This window comes from Linepithema humile, chromosome 1 (genome assembly GCF_040581485.1).
Source record: "Linepithema humile isolate Giens D197 chromosome 1, Lhum_UNIL_v1.0, whole genome shotgun sequence".
NCBI lineage: Eukaryota > Metazoa > Arthropoda > Insecta > Hymenoptera > Formicidae > Linepithema > Linepithema humile.
In genome coordinates this window covers 1,946,614-1,963,075 of record NC_090128.1, presented here as the reverse complement: position 1 = coordinate 1,963,075, position 16,462 = coordinate 1,946,614, and the positions used below count along the sequence as shown (strand labels likewise).

Below are 16,462 nucleotides of genomic sequence, written 5' to 3'. Positions count from 1 at the left end.
CCACGTCATGTGCCCCGGCCGGTCAGTGACGGATGGAAGGTGTTTTGCGGCCCTCGTAGCGACGTCTGAATCGTTACAAAATATAAATTAAACGTTACATTTCTCCGCGATCATCATTCGCATCGCTTTTCCGGCAGGTTCGTTTTTACAACAAACTAAAGGTGTTTAGTCCGTGCAGTTTGAGCAATAATTGAACTACTCGATCGAATATTTGATTATTGTACGTAGAGAAAATTTATGTACAATCGTTGCAATAATTAGCTTTTCTTTATCCAAATGAATGAGTTATATTTATATTATTCTCCCATACAAAATTATGGTCTAACAAATCAGAAAAATTCATTGTAAATATTTTTTTATTCGCTTCTTCGCAGGAATCATTATTTCGCCGGTTGTATCGCAATTTATTTGATACCCGGTATATGGACGCATCTGCTGCTGCGCATGCGTAAAGTTTGGTAACAAAAAACTTCTGAATAGCACTAACAGATGACACTTGCCTGCAGAATGTTAGGCAATGTTGGGTCTGTAAATAACTTTCCCAATGCAGATGACAGATGGCGTTTGCCTGCAAAAATATGAAACTGACAGGTGAAATTGGCCGCTCCTTTCAGCTGTATCATTGCATCCTTCGAGAAATAAATGCAACAGTAAATGTATTAGACAGAAATATAATGTAGTGCAGAGCTAAACGCAGAAGAGGCAGTTCGCAGCGTAGACGGTACTCTCAGACACGATGCGAGATGTTTAACATCTGGAGTGAAGGTGTGTGCGTATGCGTCGCAACGCTGCCTCACAGCTGATGCGCGGTGACGTCACTAAAACAAAGCCATGCGCGCTCGCTCGGCGGCGGAGCGCGAGAGACCGAGAGTGAAGTCGCTCTGCGAGCGCGACGGGCACACATTCGGCGTCCACGGCGACGGCAAGGTGCGCCTTGCGTCCCCGCGCCTCTTCGAGTTGTCGCAAGTTGTCGCAAGTTGATCCCGATCGTCGTCGTCTGGCGTCGCGCGCGTCCCCGCCCGCCCGCGCCGTGAGCCAGGATGCCGTTCATATCCAAGGACTGGCGTAGCCCGGGCGAGGAATGGGTGAAAACGGTCGAGGGCTGGGAAAAGAAGAAGATCCTCGAGTGCGCCAACAACAAGACCCTCTCGCTTCTCCTACGGTGAGTCGTCGTTTCCTTATCCGTCTCCGTTTCTCTCCTATTCCTCCTCCGTCTCGCCGCAATTTCTTTGTTCGCCTCGCGACGGTGCGCACGGCACACAGCTGTTACTCGAGCATTTACATCGATCCAACTGACAGCTCCGTTTGTTTACATGCGAGCGCCGAGCACTTTCGCGCTGATTGTCCGACCCGCTTCGCTACGGGAATCGCCGCATCGACGAACAGTCGATCGGAGATGAACGTTTTCAATGCATCTCGACGCATGCATATCGTTATTCGGAGCGATCGAACGGGGTCCGAATCGCTAGGCCTAATTCTCTTTATGGCTGCTGTGTCTCCAGCGTATCTCAGCCTTAATAGACGCTTATATTCTATGATAAAAAAGATGCGGAGTCAATTATTGCTTATCGCGAATAATGCGAATTCAATCGGTGCCGCCGATCGTTGCGCAATTTTTTATTCCGCCAGCGATATTCGCGAGCCCGTGATATAATTCCGTTCCGACGCGATTTATGGGACAAAAATGACGAGCATCATTCTTGCGCGAGTCGACCGCTGACCCTCCGGCGCGGGTGATTCCATGTTATCCGGCTGGCTTAGGCGAGTCGCGTTTCCGACGTTGATTTTCAAGTTCAGAATAATGTCATTCGAATTAATCGACGCTACGCAATACACGTAATACGCAGTGCGAGGTCACGCAGAGCTTAATCGCGGCTTTTCACATTTTCTGCAAACAATAGCCATGCATTTTCTGCAAACAATAGCCATCCGATTTGTTATATATGAATCGATTGAATAAATGTCGAAATATTAATAAAAAAAAAAAAAAAAAAAAGGCGCCCAGCAGTTCCGCTGGAAATAACATCGCTGTTTTGCGGAAAGATAAAAAAACGTAGGAAAGTGTATCAAGGACAGACTGGACAGCCCTATTGTATCGCCAGCACGGCTGTCTAGTAATTTTTTTTTATTGGGTATTATTATCTCGTGGTTCTTGAGATTGATTGAAGCTCGAATTGATCGCTGATGCTCCGACGTGCTGCGGCTTCTGGGTGATGCCATTTCTAGCATCACGTCGAAGAAAATCATTTTTGTGTTGCTAAAAGAAAGCGAAGTTTGCGATATTCGACGCTCCGAGTTGCGAAACTATTAAAAGCTTCAATTCACAGGCGTGTAATTGCGCAGGTAATTTCGTGACACATTAAAATCACATTTCCAATTTGCGGTGAAGGGAAATGCGCGAACCTGTTTATCATCGACATAACGAAGGTTGAAAAACTTATTTTGCAGCACACGCGAAGACTCGATCGAAATCGAAATTATGCGCATTGTAGATTTTTATCGACGCGCTCGAGCTGAACGCTTTGCATGAAAATCGCGACAATGGTATCGAGAGATCACACAAGGGGAGAGTCGATTATTTTCTTTCATTTGCACGCAGTTGCGTGCAGAACGCGTTACGCCTCGCGAAAGAGTTCACACCCACGGATTTCCTAACATTCGGTTTTCTAAGAATTAATTAAACGCTAATAAGTGTATCGGCGTTGTTGACTCCGCGCGAGTAGAATTGTTCTCGTCTCTCAGGAGGAATGCTGACTTCATTCATCCCGCGCGGAAAATGATGGAAATTGCAGGGAAAAGTCTTTTTTTTTAAAGAATACAAGCTTTTTGAAAGCAATTTAAGAAGAAAGAAATACGTGCTAGCGGATTTTACGATTTCTCCAACAATTCAGCAAGAATGAGAAATATATTTCAAGGTGGAAAAAAGATAGAAATTGGACTGCGAAGCGAGGGAAAAAAATGCTGATTTTATTTATGGAAACGTGATTGATGATAAAAATTAAGTTAGTGCATTTTTATTTTATTTCTTAGGTCTTCTAAAAACGCATATAGCCTGCAGTGTGACATAATTTTTAAAAATACATCTCTCTCGAGCGGGAAATATTGACTGCATCTATATAAAAACTTTGCTAGTAATAGAAGTTAGTTAACATACTCCCTTATTCGATGTGCCTTTTCAAAAATGCATTTTCGTGACTCGCGTAGCGATGATCGGTCTTGTGCGAAAAAAATTGGCAATTTTTTCGAAATTAATATAACGAATATGTGTGATTCCTCTCGCTCGAGATTTAAAATTTAATCCCCTGCGCGCCGATGCGCGATTTTCCGGAATTAAATTAGGACCAGCGATTATCTCGAGATTATGTGGAAATTGGCGGTCGCGATTTCTTCGACCGGATATTGAGCCCATTGTGCTCGTTGCACCAGTTGTATTTGTGACCGTGACAGACTTAGATAATTAGAATCGCACCGCGCGTCCAGCTTGCACTCGCGTCTGTCAAAGAACGCAACGCGGTCTCTTTGTATTTGTTACGGGCGCTGTTCCCGCATCTGGAAACAGCTGTGCATCGCGTAAACATATTCACGCAACTTATTGCGCCTCGTAAATATCGCCGCCGACAGGCACGTGAGATCGTTGTTAAGAGCGTAATCAATTATCTGCTATTTGCAATTTCGCTCGACAAATCCAGTTCCTCGAGAAAATTGAAGAGTGCAAATTACAATCAAATCTCTCGCGCGATAGGTGAATATTTGATTTTCGTCAATCAGAAATATATTATTTATATATTGTACAATTAGCGCGATGTGTTATGAACTTTCGAAACCCGAGGCGATTTCTAGATCGCATTTGACAAAAAGCTTTCTCTTCTGCGACGATGGGCGAAAGGCGGTCTTAAACTGTCTGTTTTACGTCGGATTTATTGCAGCGTGCAGTATGCCGATCGATTCGCAATGTGAACTTGATAATTGCTTCTTATTACGCTTCCGCGTCGACGGAAAGTTTACAAGGCATCGGAGCGGTTCGGTAACGTTACTTTTGCGTATTACTTTTGAGACAACAGTCTCTCGTCTAATATTGAATTACTTCGCTTTCGTTCGAAACCTGATAATTAGTTCGCTAAGTCCAATCGATACGCACTGATATTTGACACTTAATTGCAACTTAACTCTAACTCCAAATAACCAATAATTGTGAGTAGCGTAAAGCAATTAGCTAAAGCAATTAGCTTGTCAGGAATCAAGTCTATAATTGTGCATTTTTCAGAAACGTTTTTGCAGATAATTTAAAAATAACTTCGCAACATTTACCTAAATAAGGAAATAATCGAATGGTACAAATAACATTTGTTTATCGGAAATTATTGACGGGTCCATTAAAAACTGAATATTTAATAAATTGATTTCGAATTATTCGAAAATACTTTAAAATGATTCAATTATATCGTTACTTTTAATTATTCGCATTTTATATACACATTTTAAGTATCGTATTGAAAATTTTATTCACGTATCACTTAGTCATCTTTATTTTGCGAAATTATAGGAAACGCGATACGCGGATTTTTGGTATCTATGCTTTTATTTCCGTTAAACTCTGCCGAACATATTTTTTTCGTCGCATTACGCAGAATGTTTATTTTTTAAGCCGCGCGGTTTCGCGTTGCGTGTCTCTTGCGTTTCCAATTAGCGGCGCGTGCGCCCGGACTTTTTGCGAGCACAAAAAGCTTGCATATAGATATATGCGCAACGCTTTCGCATTTTCAATGCTTCGTTAACCGTAATTATTCTATTAACGTTACATGTGCGTTAGAAGCATTCTCGAAACAAGTCGTGTATTCGTGTACTCCGATCTTATTAGCGTGATATTTCATTCGTACGTTAGCAGAGATAGAAATTGAATTCTTATTTTCACACGCATTTCAGTCAATGGAAATATTTTCTTACGTGCATTTTCAAGATATTTGAGTTTCACAAGAAAATCGCCAATAGTCGAAGTTCGCATGATCGTACAAGGAGAGTTTCGACAGACTCGACTTCGTTGCGCTTTCTCGCACCCGTCGAAAGAAACCAACTCGTCCTTTCCTTCACGCTGAATGAAGATGTAGCGAGTTGGAGATCAAAGTCAATCGAGAAATCGTTCCTCAGAAGCTTGAAAAAGCCGGACAGACGAAAATTCAATGCATTTCACGTAACATCCGCGCTCTCCATTTAAAAGACAATTCGCCGAGCGGAAATAGTTTCTGATACGACATTTTTGTCCAGCAGAAGCCAAGTTTCTTCGACGTAGAAAAGCAACGTGACAACCCGAGTCGAAATTTAGCACCTATATTAAACCTTAATCTTTTATTTTGAGGTAGGCATAAGAGAGTCAAAGTAGATGTTATGCATTGTATCGTATGTATATAATAGCACCTACTTTGGCGCTACAATATGTCCGAAATTTCCTTTTTTCCTGCTAAAGTTTCAAAGTAGTGTTTAGTTAAAACCCTCCGTTGACCCGCTTTAGACCCTGAAAATATATAGATTCCTTTTTGCCAGCACTACTTTTATGATATTATCAAGAAATTCTAATGATTGCAAATGTTCACAATAAAGAAAAATACTAACTATAATTTTGATTAACGATAATTTTTAATAGCATAAAATTTAAAAATATCATCAATCAATACCATTTAGTTGAATTTTATTATCTTTTGAAAATTTGTAATTATTAGAAATTTCTTGATAATATCAAAATATAATATCAAAATTCAACTATTGAGTATTGATTTCTAATATTTTTAAAAATTCTATGCTATTAAAAATTATCATCAATTAAAATTATACAGTTAGTAATTTTCTTTATTATTGTGAAGATTTTTGCAATCATTAGAATTTTTTGATAATATCATAAAACTAGTGCTGAAAATCCATATACCTTTGTGATTATATTAAAAATATTAAATTATGATATTAAATATAAAATAAGATATTAAAAACATTACATAATATTTATTGAATTAAATATTATTTATTAAGTATATGTAATACATATAGTTAAGAGTATATTATTAAGTATAGTTAACATGCGTTAAAACAAGTTCAGACAGAAATAATTATACAGAAAAAGGTCCAAATTAAGACTGAAATGTTTGATAATATTGTATCACTTAATAAAGCAATAATCAAAATACAACCACATTATGCATATTGCTCGTATAGTTTTTCATTCTTATTTGAATTTTAACGAGTACATCTAAAATAGTTAACATTTAATAAAAAAATTAATTTAAAAAAATTTTTTTGCGCTGAATTTTTTTCAGATATCATATCACTATTTTGAAGAAGGAAACGGAAAGGTATCAATATTAATGAAAGTTGGAAATGCAACGAATTAAATATTTTCCTTTATGATTAAACATTATAATAACTTTTATAGGTCGAATTTATCTAGTATATATATATACTAGATAAAAGTTCGAGGTTTAATGGAGGAGTTCTCGCAGTAATACAATCTATTTTGTGAGGCTCTATAGGTTTAAAGTAATATTTCAACATCAAATTATAGGAGATCAAGTTTTAAAAGAGGAGTTCTAGGTTCTAATTCCGTAAAAATAGGTTCATATAGGCTCTATGAGCATTAAAAGAGACGCTAAATTTCGACTCGGGAAATCTCTGAGACATTTATAAAATTCGATATAAAAAGTGTAGAATTTACCTTGTTAAATCAAATATTATGCACGCCGTTAAGGCGCATCGCGTCTTCGGCATTCGGCGATGACAGGATTGCGGATCTCTTCGGCGCGGAGGACTCGTTTCGAACTCTCGTTGATGGGATTAGGCGTCCTTGAACGGGCCAGGTCGAATTCTCGAAATGGGAAAATACTGGCGCGAGTCTTGCCGATGCGGAAGTGGGTCGTGACCCAGCTAACGTGACCTGCACCAATTCGCAATCCGCTCACGGCGCCGTAGCCGCCGCAGCCTTGATGAATTCGGTTAGACAGCGCGCGGCCTCCTCGCGCTTGAAATCGCGACGACGATATTGCGATCTCGCATGCGAACGACGGCGGAAAATGATGCGGAGAAAGCGTATCTTATCTTGCATTTTTCCCTTTTGCGCGCTTAGTGAACTTATCTTTAATCTGCCGGCAGTATCGAAATTTCGCTTCGCATGGAGCGGGCGATTAACAGGCGTCGCGCGGATTGTAGAACAATTTTGAACTTTTTTTCGGAGAAAAATTCAGTGCGCGGATAAGACGGATTTTAGAGTCTTCAAATCTGGCCAGTTACGTCGCAGAGAGCAACGCGCCGACTTTGGCGCATTAGTAAATCTTGAAGATATCCTGAGAAAACCGGACATGATTAGCGGCGAGCACGGCGAATTACGGAGAAAGTAGTTTAATTTTTATCTCGAAGGAATCCAACACGACTCTTACGCTAATAAATAGGCAATATTATACATATCTTATGTATTCCAACGTAATTTTGAAAGCGTAAACTCCGTTCGCGTTTAATTAAGATGCATCTCGAGTAATGTAATTAGCGCGATGATTAGTCTACAATAATTAGAGAGCTACATTTTCACGACAGATGCAACAAACAATTCTAATCACTTAATTTATCTGCTTTCGTGTCACAAATAAACAAATGAAGAGCCAAAGATGTGTCTTCCGAAATTCACGAGAGATATTCTGCTAAATTTGAAGGCATATATATTATACATTTTATAACAAATTTCTCCGCGCCGGGATCGGCGTCGACCTCGTTGTCGAGGATTAATGACGTCTTTTTTATCGATATTATCACGCCGTGTGCACACGCGCGCGCGCGCGCGCGCGTGTAATGATTCTGATACAGTTAGACGAAATGACTGGAAAGTGCGGGACTGTTGCGTGCGGAGGGATTTAAAAGCCGCGTTTCCTCGTTTCCCCCTCGCGCTCGTCGGCTTAACGTACGGCCGATGCGCGTCCGCCCGCGCCATTATTTCGACGATTTAACCATGCAGTCATCCTACGCGCGTTTTCCCAGCCTCGGCGGGATTAGCTGTACGCGCAGAGCCGACCGAAAGGGTCGGTGAACCGATTGTGAATGGAAGTAAAAGTTTCGTACCGGCCGAGATTTCCACACCGCGTATTCGCAAATTAATTATTCGCACGTTGTGCGACACAGTGCCGCCGTTGCGCCATACGTATATTTCGTATTACGTGCGGGATTTTATCTCGTGTAAAAAATCGCCGTTATTCGTTACTCTATCGCTCAACTTACATCCGACTTGTTCTGACTTACGAGTGCTTTGCTTGGTCACGGAACGAGCTTGGATAAAAATTAAATGGTGTGAAGTAATACGAGTATAAAATGTGAAATTGAATTGAAAAAACAGTAAGCGTAATAAATGTTCTGTCCGCAGAACATTCATTTATGCATCTCAAAAACAAGAGGAAAAAATTGATAAAATTGTTTAAAGGAATGGGGTTTTTTTTTTTTTTTTTAGTTTACGTATTTTTCTTCTTTGATAACAAGCAGCGCTTCGACTTTTACAATTTTTTTTGTATTGATCGAGTGTTCGGTATGCGTAGAAAATTCCCGAATCCCTCGTTTCACGGGAAGCCCGAACGATCCCCGAACACGGCGTGGTTTTTCGCACCCCCCTCGAAATAAAATGGAGAATTTTTTTCAGCACAGTTAGTAACGGAGCTATATCCGTCTCTCGAGATCCAAATCCGGACGCGGTCTTGCGATTCCCGCGCATCCGCTTAGGTATTCACTTCGCGTACGTCGGGCCGCGTCGCGCGGAGATTCTCCGCGCTTCCGCATTGCCCGTTTTCCGACGTCGTTTTTACCATCGTGGCAACCTAAAAACCCGCCTTCTTAGGAATACATTTATTCGACCGCATCGAACCGTTTCGTAGCGCATCACGCTTCGAGGAATGCACACTCGCGTTACATCAATTCCTATATCGCACGGAAACCGAAATAACCAGTGTCCTTCTGCGGCACGGAAATAGACGGAGAAATGAAGGAGCGAGGAGACCGTGGAACTTTCTAAGTCGTATTTACCTTCGACGTATTGTAACTTCGAAACTATGTCACTCCGCGGCCGATAATCGGAGCGTTTTTGCATACGCTATCGCGGCGACGGAAACTTTACTAATTGCGACGTTGCGAAGCTATTGAATTCGAGTGTTTTTCGCAACGGGCGGAATTTTTCACAATCGATCGGGGTTGCGTTCGACGCGGGAAAGCTCTATGGGGAAAAAAAATCTATTATTGAAAATTGAACTCTCCGGTTGACAGCCCTCGACGTCCCGCGTGACGTCAAATTGTGCACTTCGACGCATGATGTTTGTCCTTCTGTCCTATCAAGCCGCAGAGCGACATTGATCGCTCTACTTGCGAGGTATCGATATTGAACATCGTCGGCGGATTTTTCCGCATTCACGGCTCTTTATTCGCCGCACGCGTGCAAACGCGCGCCCACAGCTGGTCTCCCGGTGATGAGCGCTGCAAGTAGTTGCATAATCCTGCGAACCAGCTATTTCTCTCTCTTTCTCTCCCCCTCTGCGTATTGACGTGCGGTCTTCTACGGCCGATTCGACGACCTTAAACGGCTCACCGAGCCCGCCGATTTAAAAGGGCAAGGGCACGGCGTCCCACGACACCACGCACATCCCGATCGATGTGTTAAAATCAAAATTGTTATTTTTTTTTTTTCCCTTTCTTCTCGCATTCGGCCTCGTTCAGGCGGAAAAATCGCGCGCTACGCACGCGAGGCCGCGTTGCGTGTGTGAATGTATGCACGAGTTAACGTGCAAGGTCGCCGTTCCGTCCCTATAATAGAACGTTCGTCGCTATTACTTGCATAGACAGAATTATAAGCGCAACAAGGTGTAACGAAGTGCACTGGATTGCTGGAGGTGTTTCTAAAAATATTCAGCTTGATCATTTTTTATTTCCTTTTTTGGCTCAAGTTTTATGAAAGTATTAATTTGTGTTCAGTTACTGGTATGAATGAATGTGAGCTTCCGATTAGCAAAATCGGAGAATTGAACGTAAGTTTCTTGCCAAAAAATTAAACACTGAAAATCGAAGTGAGATGGCGGTGAATTTGTAGGGCAATAAAATACAGCGTTGCCATTCCTTAGAATTGCATAAATATTTTCGTTGTTGGTAAAAATCACTTAAAACATTCCGTCTATAAACAATACTTGCTAAATAACGCCTCGCAAAGTTTAGTATTGGATTTTGTCTTCGCCAGATTCGCGAATATCTCTCTGGAGGCCGCAATCGCAGAAATTGCGGATTTTAAAGGCCTGAAAAGAATCGCGTTTCTATTACAATTCTGTGCAAATTTCCATAGCTCATGCATGAATAATCTCGGGGAAGAAATCGGAATATATTACGCGCGGCGATCTATATGCGATTTTCGTCTCCCATCCTCGTTTCGGGACGTACTTTAACGGGCTCGCGAACGACCGGATTTCAGCAAGGATCGATCCGGAGCGCTTTAAAACCTCGAAATTAGCGACGATGGCCGCGTTTCGTTCTCTCGATAGCACTTCACGCGGCTGGAATTAATCTCCGCGTTTGAAGAACAGAATTAATCCCGTATGCATATCGATGCGACACGCTCGAACTCGTCATTCGAAAATAGAACGCACCGCAGCCTGGTAACAGTCAAATAACCGATGTCGCGTCTATTAAAAGGATATGGAGTCATTCTGCGCTTCGCGCGCTGCTTAATGCGATTTGATGCAATCCCGATGCACTTTTCCCGCTTCCCCGGTGCTTCCCCCTCGCATTCGTTTCTGCCCGCTGAAATGAGGACGTAATCGTCAATCGACGAAAGCAGCTGTTTAATGTCCGCTCACGAGGTGTGTCCGCGTTGATCATGATCGGTGTGTTACAAGGCAATTACGGTCCCCGTTGATGACTGGCGAAGGTGCTAGTCTCGGATTCGTCGCGGCCTGTTTAACTGATTGTACCGTGAATGCCCACGCGCGTTTCTTTTTCCTCCTTTTTTTTTTATTATCCGGATACAAACGCAGCGAATCATCGCGATGATTAACGTATCGGTGAATCGCGGTGAATCGAGCCTCGTTGCACTTTGCGGCACGAAACTGCGCGTGAAGAGACGTTTTATCTTTCTGCGAATCTAGTGAAATTGTCTTGAACGCGAACTGCGTATCGAGCACCAGCTTTTTCGTGGTCAAATCGCAGCTAACCCCGACGCTACGTCGCGTAGCGGCTGCTGAAACCGGTCGCGGTGTATTGTGCCATAATTGGTATCGTATATTAGTGCCTCCTCGCGTCCCGCGGAAAGTATCCGCTTCTATTCGGCGCGAGTTGGATCACGGATTTCGCAAAGGATCAACGGGGCGCGATGTAACTAGAAATATCCGCGTTTAGCGATATTGCACAATTTCTAGTAAAAGTTGAAACATCGGAATATTACGTTGCACGATATTAAAGTGTGATGTTACAGATGTATATATGTTTTTTCTAATGTGAAAAAATTGCGCCTTCTAAATAATTCTGCAAACTTTGTCGAATTTTGTGACACGACACGTCTAAAACGCATATTTGCATCTTCTTTTCTTACAGCGGCGAGAAAGATGCCGGCGATAAGAAGGAGAAGGACAAAAAGAAAGGTGAGAAATGCGTGGAAACTTGAGGAAACTTATCGATTGCAGTCAATCTCTTTGTGTGGCCTTCCTTAGCTATAATTATAAATTCAAGTCTACTGCGAACTCTCTCTATCCTTTATCTTTTTTTTATCTTATTTTTTTAATATCATTCCGCTTCGATATTAATGATTCGAATCCGTCGGAATCTTTGAGCAAAGCATTTTTTGCACGACGACGTTTTCAATAAGACGCTCGTAGAGACTGAAGTGTTTGTGAAATTTCAGAAAATGCCGTCCAACCACATTGTCACATCACACTGAAGTGCACACGCGAGGTGAGTGACTCCTTCCGGTCCGCTCTTAATTTAGACGCGATCTCGTGCGAGAGAAAAGAAACTGGAATTTGCCCGATAGAGACGAAGCGATCGAGTGCGGCGGGAAAGAAAAAAAAAAAAAAGAGTTATACTTAGAGGACGAGATCGTTATCCGCTCCTGAATTTACAGATCGCCGGCTTCAACGGCCTGAGCGACGCTCTGAAGAGGCTGGATTTCCTGTCCGCGGTGCACGACTGCCGTCGATTCAACTACATCGTCCGTCTCCTGGACCTTTTGGTCAGCCACAGGATGGGCGGCCTCAGCGGATGCGCCCAGAGAGTGCTCTTCAATATGCTCGAGGAGGTCGCGCTGGAAGGTAAAACAGTCTCGCTCGCTTAAATGAATCATCGCAAAAAATTCGCTCGGCGGTGCCGCGATATATTTCTTCGGACGCGGGAGCCCGCTCTTACGAAAGACAAAAACGGGGGGAAGAAGAAGTGCTGCTTGCTTCGAACTGACTCCCGATTATTGCACTTGCAGTGTCGCTGTCGCAGCAACAAACCGGAAGACTGCGCCGTCTCATAGAGAGAGTCCGAGCCTTCAGCGCCGGCTGCTGCTGGGGCGGCAGACCGCTGGGCTCCGTTATCCTGTGGGAGAAGCATAAAGCTGCGCTGGAAAGAATCTTGCAGATTGCCTCGTCCATCACCATCACGCAGGTAATATAAATTTTGTGGGGGGGAAAAAAAAAAAAATTCAAAGAACGCCGGTCGATAATGAATGAGCTCTCTCGCAGCCGGACGAGGAGCAGCAGCCGCAGTGGTCCGATCTGCCGCCCGAGTGCCGCCGTGAGGTCCTGCTGCGTCTGAGCGATCCGCGGGACATCGAAGCCTCGTCCGAGGCCTGCGAGCATCTCGCCGTCCTGGCGCAGGAGCAAAGAATCTGGCGCGAGCTCGCCCAGTATCACTTCACGCCGCAGCAGATCGCCACCACCAGGCAAAATAATCCCGGAAAAGACTGGAAAACCATATTCACTGTCGCCCGAAGGTCAGTACAGGCTGTTTTGCGCGCTGTTCGGGCCGACGAATACTGCGACTCGGCGGTCGGAAGCTTGGAAAAAAAGACGGCGGTGTGTTTCTGTACGCGTTCCTTATTGCATTGTTCAGATCGTTCGGCTTGCGGGAGGAATACGCCGAGATGATCCAGCTGTGCCGCAATTGTCGCTGCTTGTTCTGGCGATCGCTGGGCCATCCCTGCATCGCCGATCAGGACCCAGCGTTTCAGGAGAAGCTGGCGGACGTTGACCAGGCGTCCCTCCACGTGCCGATTCCTCCGCAGACCTTCCTGAAATTCTTCTCGCTGTGAAAGCTTTCGCGACGCGATTATATCTTAAGTGCGTAAGAAATATATTACGGTGTGTGTGTGTGTGTGTGTGCGGAAAACGAGACGCGACTGCTGTGAATGATCGTCGCGCGACGGAATGGATGCATGCGCGTGTAAAAGACGGAACGTTTAATGATGTTACACCTGCACTTAGAGAGTCTAATGTTACCTTCTGAAAAATATATTTAACTCGAGATACTCTTAATATATCGTATGGGCCGCCAAGATAGAGATCGGCAATAGGAATCGACTAGGAATATTGCCCTCTGAACGGTTTGACGTCGATTTTACTCCAACGAATCGGAGGCCTACTTATTTCAAGTTGAATGAGCGCGATTTGAAGAATTGAAAAGCTGCTAAGCAGAAACGCGAAGCCGCACGAAACACTATCCGGGGAATCGATAGCTTTTTCAAGTTCTCACTTCTGCTCCGTAATTAGCGAACGCGCTCAAACTTTTTATCGATGGAAAATCGATTCCAAAGTGCTCGCGAGTAATATTCTCTATTGCTGACTTTGACTCCGTCAAGCTCATCTTGTATCTTGATTGGATATAAGTTGTTCTCTGGTCAACGGAATCTCTTGTGTAACACGGGATTCCTGATCTGCTTTCTTTTTTTTTTTTTTTATCTTCGATATTCCTATGGATACGTTCTAAGGACGATAAGAGAGGATATTTCCAGTATCCTTCCGAGTTACGGTTGTAGAAAGTAGACACTAGTCGTATAACAATGTTGTTCGCGGTAAAAAAAAAAAAAAGTCACGCGTCCGTTCAGAAGGATAGCGTAAGGATGTTGATTTTTACGCTGACAAGCTTTTGGTGTTTGAAACTGATAAACAACTACGTGTGATCTTGCGGCAGCACTCTTTCCAGTCTACTTTTTCGTCGATAATAGTATCAGCCTATCTTCGCGAATCCAATATTTGTTAATTTGATGAGATGATCTGAGACATGTTTTGCAGCAACAAAATTTTTTATTTCGATAGAAAGTTATTGGAACAGGAATTTGGAACAAATTCAATCTCAATTTAATACTTCCGCAGTCGCGTATAAACTAAAATGCCTTTTAAATGCCAAGTTATTTTTCCTATGCGATATCAATGAAGACAATCGAGTCGATTCGAAGAAAATGTTCTTCTTCCGCCACAGATATCATTTCGCCGACGTTAAACAGAAAGGAAATCACCGTATATCGTGCATAATCGTATATTTAAAATATGATGTGTATTCATCGATACAATGTAATTTATTTCTTAATGGAACGGTATTTTTGGTGCTCTTCATAGCTTTATTGCATTTCGGATTTGCATTTAGATAGATAGATTTAATAAATGGTTATATACTTTCGTATAATGGCAAAAAAAAAACATCTATCGCGCTATTCTGTAATAAAGATTACGCTTCGACTTTATTTTACAAGAGTGTAAAAAGGGTTGCTATTTTTGTGCAACATTCTTGTATCGTCCTTTTTCTATTTTTATTTAATTTTATTTTAGAGCGTTTTTTTTTTACAACGTAATAAAATTGCGACATCTTCGCAATTTTCGGCCAGCAGCTTTCTTGATCGTAGAACAATGTTGCTATCGCGAATTTCAAGTTCGGACAGTCGTTTGGATGTTGTGATGAAAATATACATAGCTAACTTACAAAGTACAAAATATAACCATCGTTATTGTCGATTGCGAACGCAGACGGATCGCGAAGTCCCGTCGTCGCCTATACAGGGTGTCATAGTTAAAGCAATACGGAGATAACGTATATTTGAATTTTCGCATTCTGCATATTCGTTTTGAGAAGGGCCCTATATTTGTATTACATTCATCATGCGTTTATGTGCGCGTACACATTTATTCAGCTGTAATGTTGATAGATTTCTAAAGACCTAAGTTACGATATGATATATAAGAAACAAACAAAAAAAAAGCAGAAATTGTACTGCATCACTAATCGGAGAATGAAAAATTATACTGCCAAAGCGAATGCTATTGCATTTACACGAATCGATGCGTCGTTTGTGTAAATTTCCGTATAGCGACGAGACGTTTTTTTGATATTTGCTCTTTTATTCGTAGCGAAAAACTTAAAGAAATCACTGCATGACTTAAATATACTAACCTAGTCACTAAAGAGGATGACCAAAATCGCGGTTGAGCGCAATGTTAAAAAAGTGTAATAAGCTTGAGATGAGAATTGGCAGCTCACTGTGTACATTAATAATTAATAATTCAACGAACTGGTCTCTGTAAGGTATATATATACATATATATATATATATATATGATTATAAAGCGATCCTATGATCAGGATTATTTTACTTACATAAGCAGATGTGTAGAGCAGTGTTGTGCAAAATGCTTCAAAAAATAAACTTTATTTAAATATACATTCACGCAGTTATCAATCAATAAAACAATGTCTTTCTTAATGATAAGCATAATCGTTTCAATTGTTTTAAGAGAAGTATCTAAGAAATATAAAGAAAAACAGAGAAATGTCTTAGAAATTCCATCAGCAATGGCTCTACACTTTCAGAGATCTAAAATTAATGTTTGTAAAGTTGTCTATGTTAAGTAATATTTATCATACAAATCTATATATACAAATGTATTACATTTGTGAAAAATCTAATACCTAAAATCATATTTTGAAGATATATGTAAAAGAGATAAAATCGACTAGTTTTATCTTTTTGTTGCAAAAAAAATTTGAAACAAAATGTGTTTTTTTTTTTCTCCTTGACAGATATTTATAACTTAAATAATTCTTGAGCAATCGATCTAAATACTTTGTTAATTGTGCATTATTATACAAAATAGCGTCCTCATTAACTCTATTGCTATTGCGTTTAATGATAGAAAACGTTTGGAAAAAATATTGCTTCTTTAATGCATGCATAATTCGTTATCGAGAATTGTCAAGGTTACAGTTCTTATCACTTCAGAATTATTGGTGTTTTTTAAGTAAAGTTACATAATTTTTTTTCCTTGAATCAGTTTTTCTCAACGTTCTGTACCTATATAAATATATTAAGGTAAAGTAAACAATATATGGGACTACGTTTCATTTGATTTTAATATAAAACTTTTTATGTCTAGTAAAGTTAACTTTTTTAAATGTTTACAGACTTTCATATAAATTGTACAATTTTTCGCGTAAGCAATTTTAA

General features: G+C 41.3%; 1 protein-coding gene across 1 annotated transcript; it reads left to right on the top strand.

Moving 5' to 3' along the window:
* The first annotated feature begins 1 nt into the window (after position 1).
* On the top strand, positions 2 to 15,679 carry LOC105674500 (F-box only protein 32). The gene is made up of 8 exons (XM_012370853.2): positions 2 to 137; positions 375 to 1,162; positions 11,581 to 11,627; positions 11,888 to 11,937; positions 12,107 to 12,293; positions 12,458 to 12,633; positions 12,711 to 12,961; positions 13,081 to 15,679. The coding sequence occupies exons 2-8, from the start codon at positions 1,041 to 1,043 to the stop codon at positions 13,277 to 13,279; spliced, it is 1,032 nt and encodes a 343-aa protein (XP_012226276.1). The 5' UTR covers positions 2 to 137; positions 375 to 1,040; the 3' UTR covers positions 13,280 to 15,679.
* Positions 15,680 to 16,462: the final 783 nt, after the last annotated feature.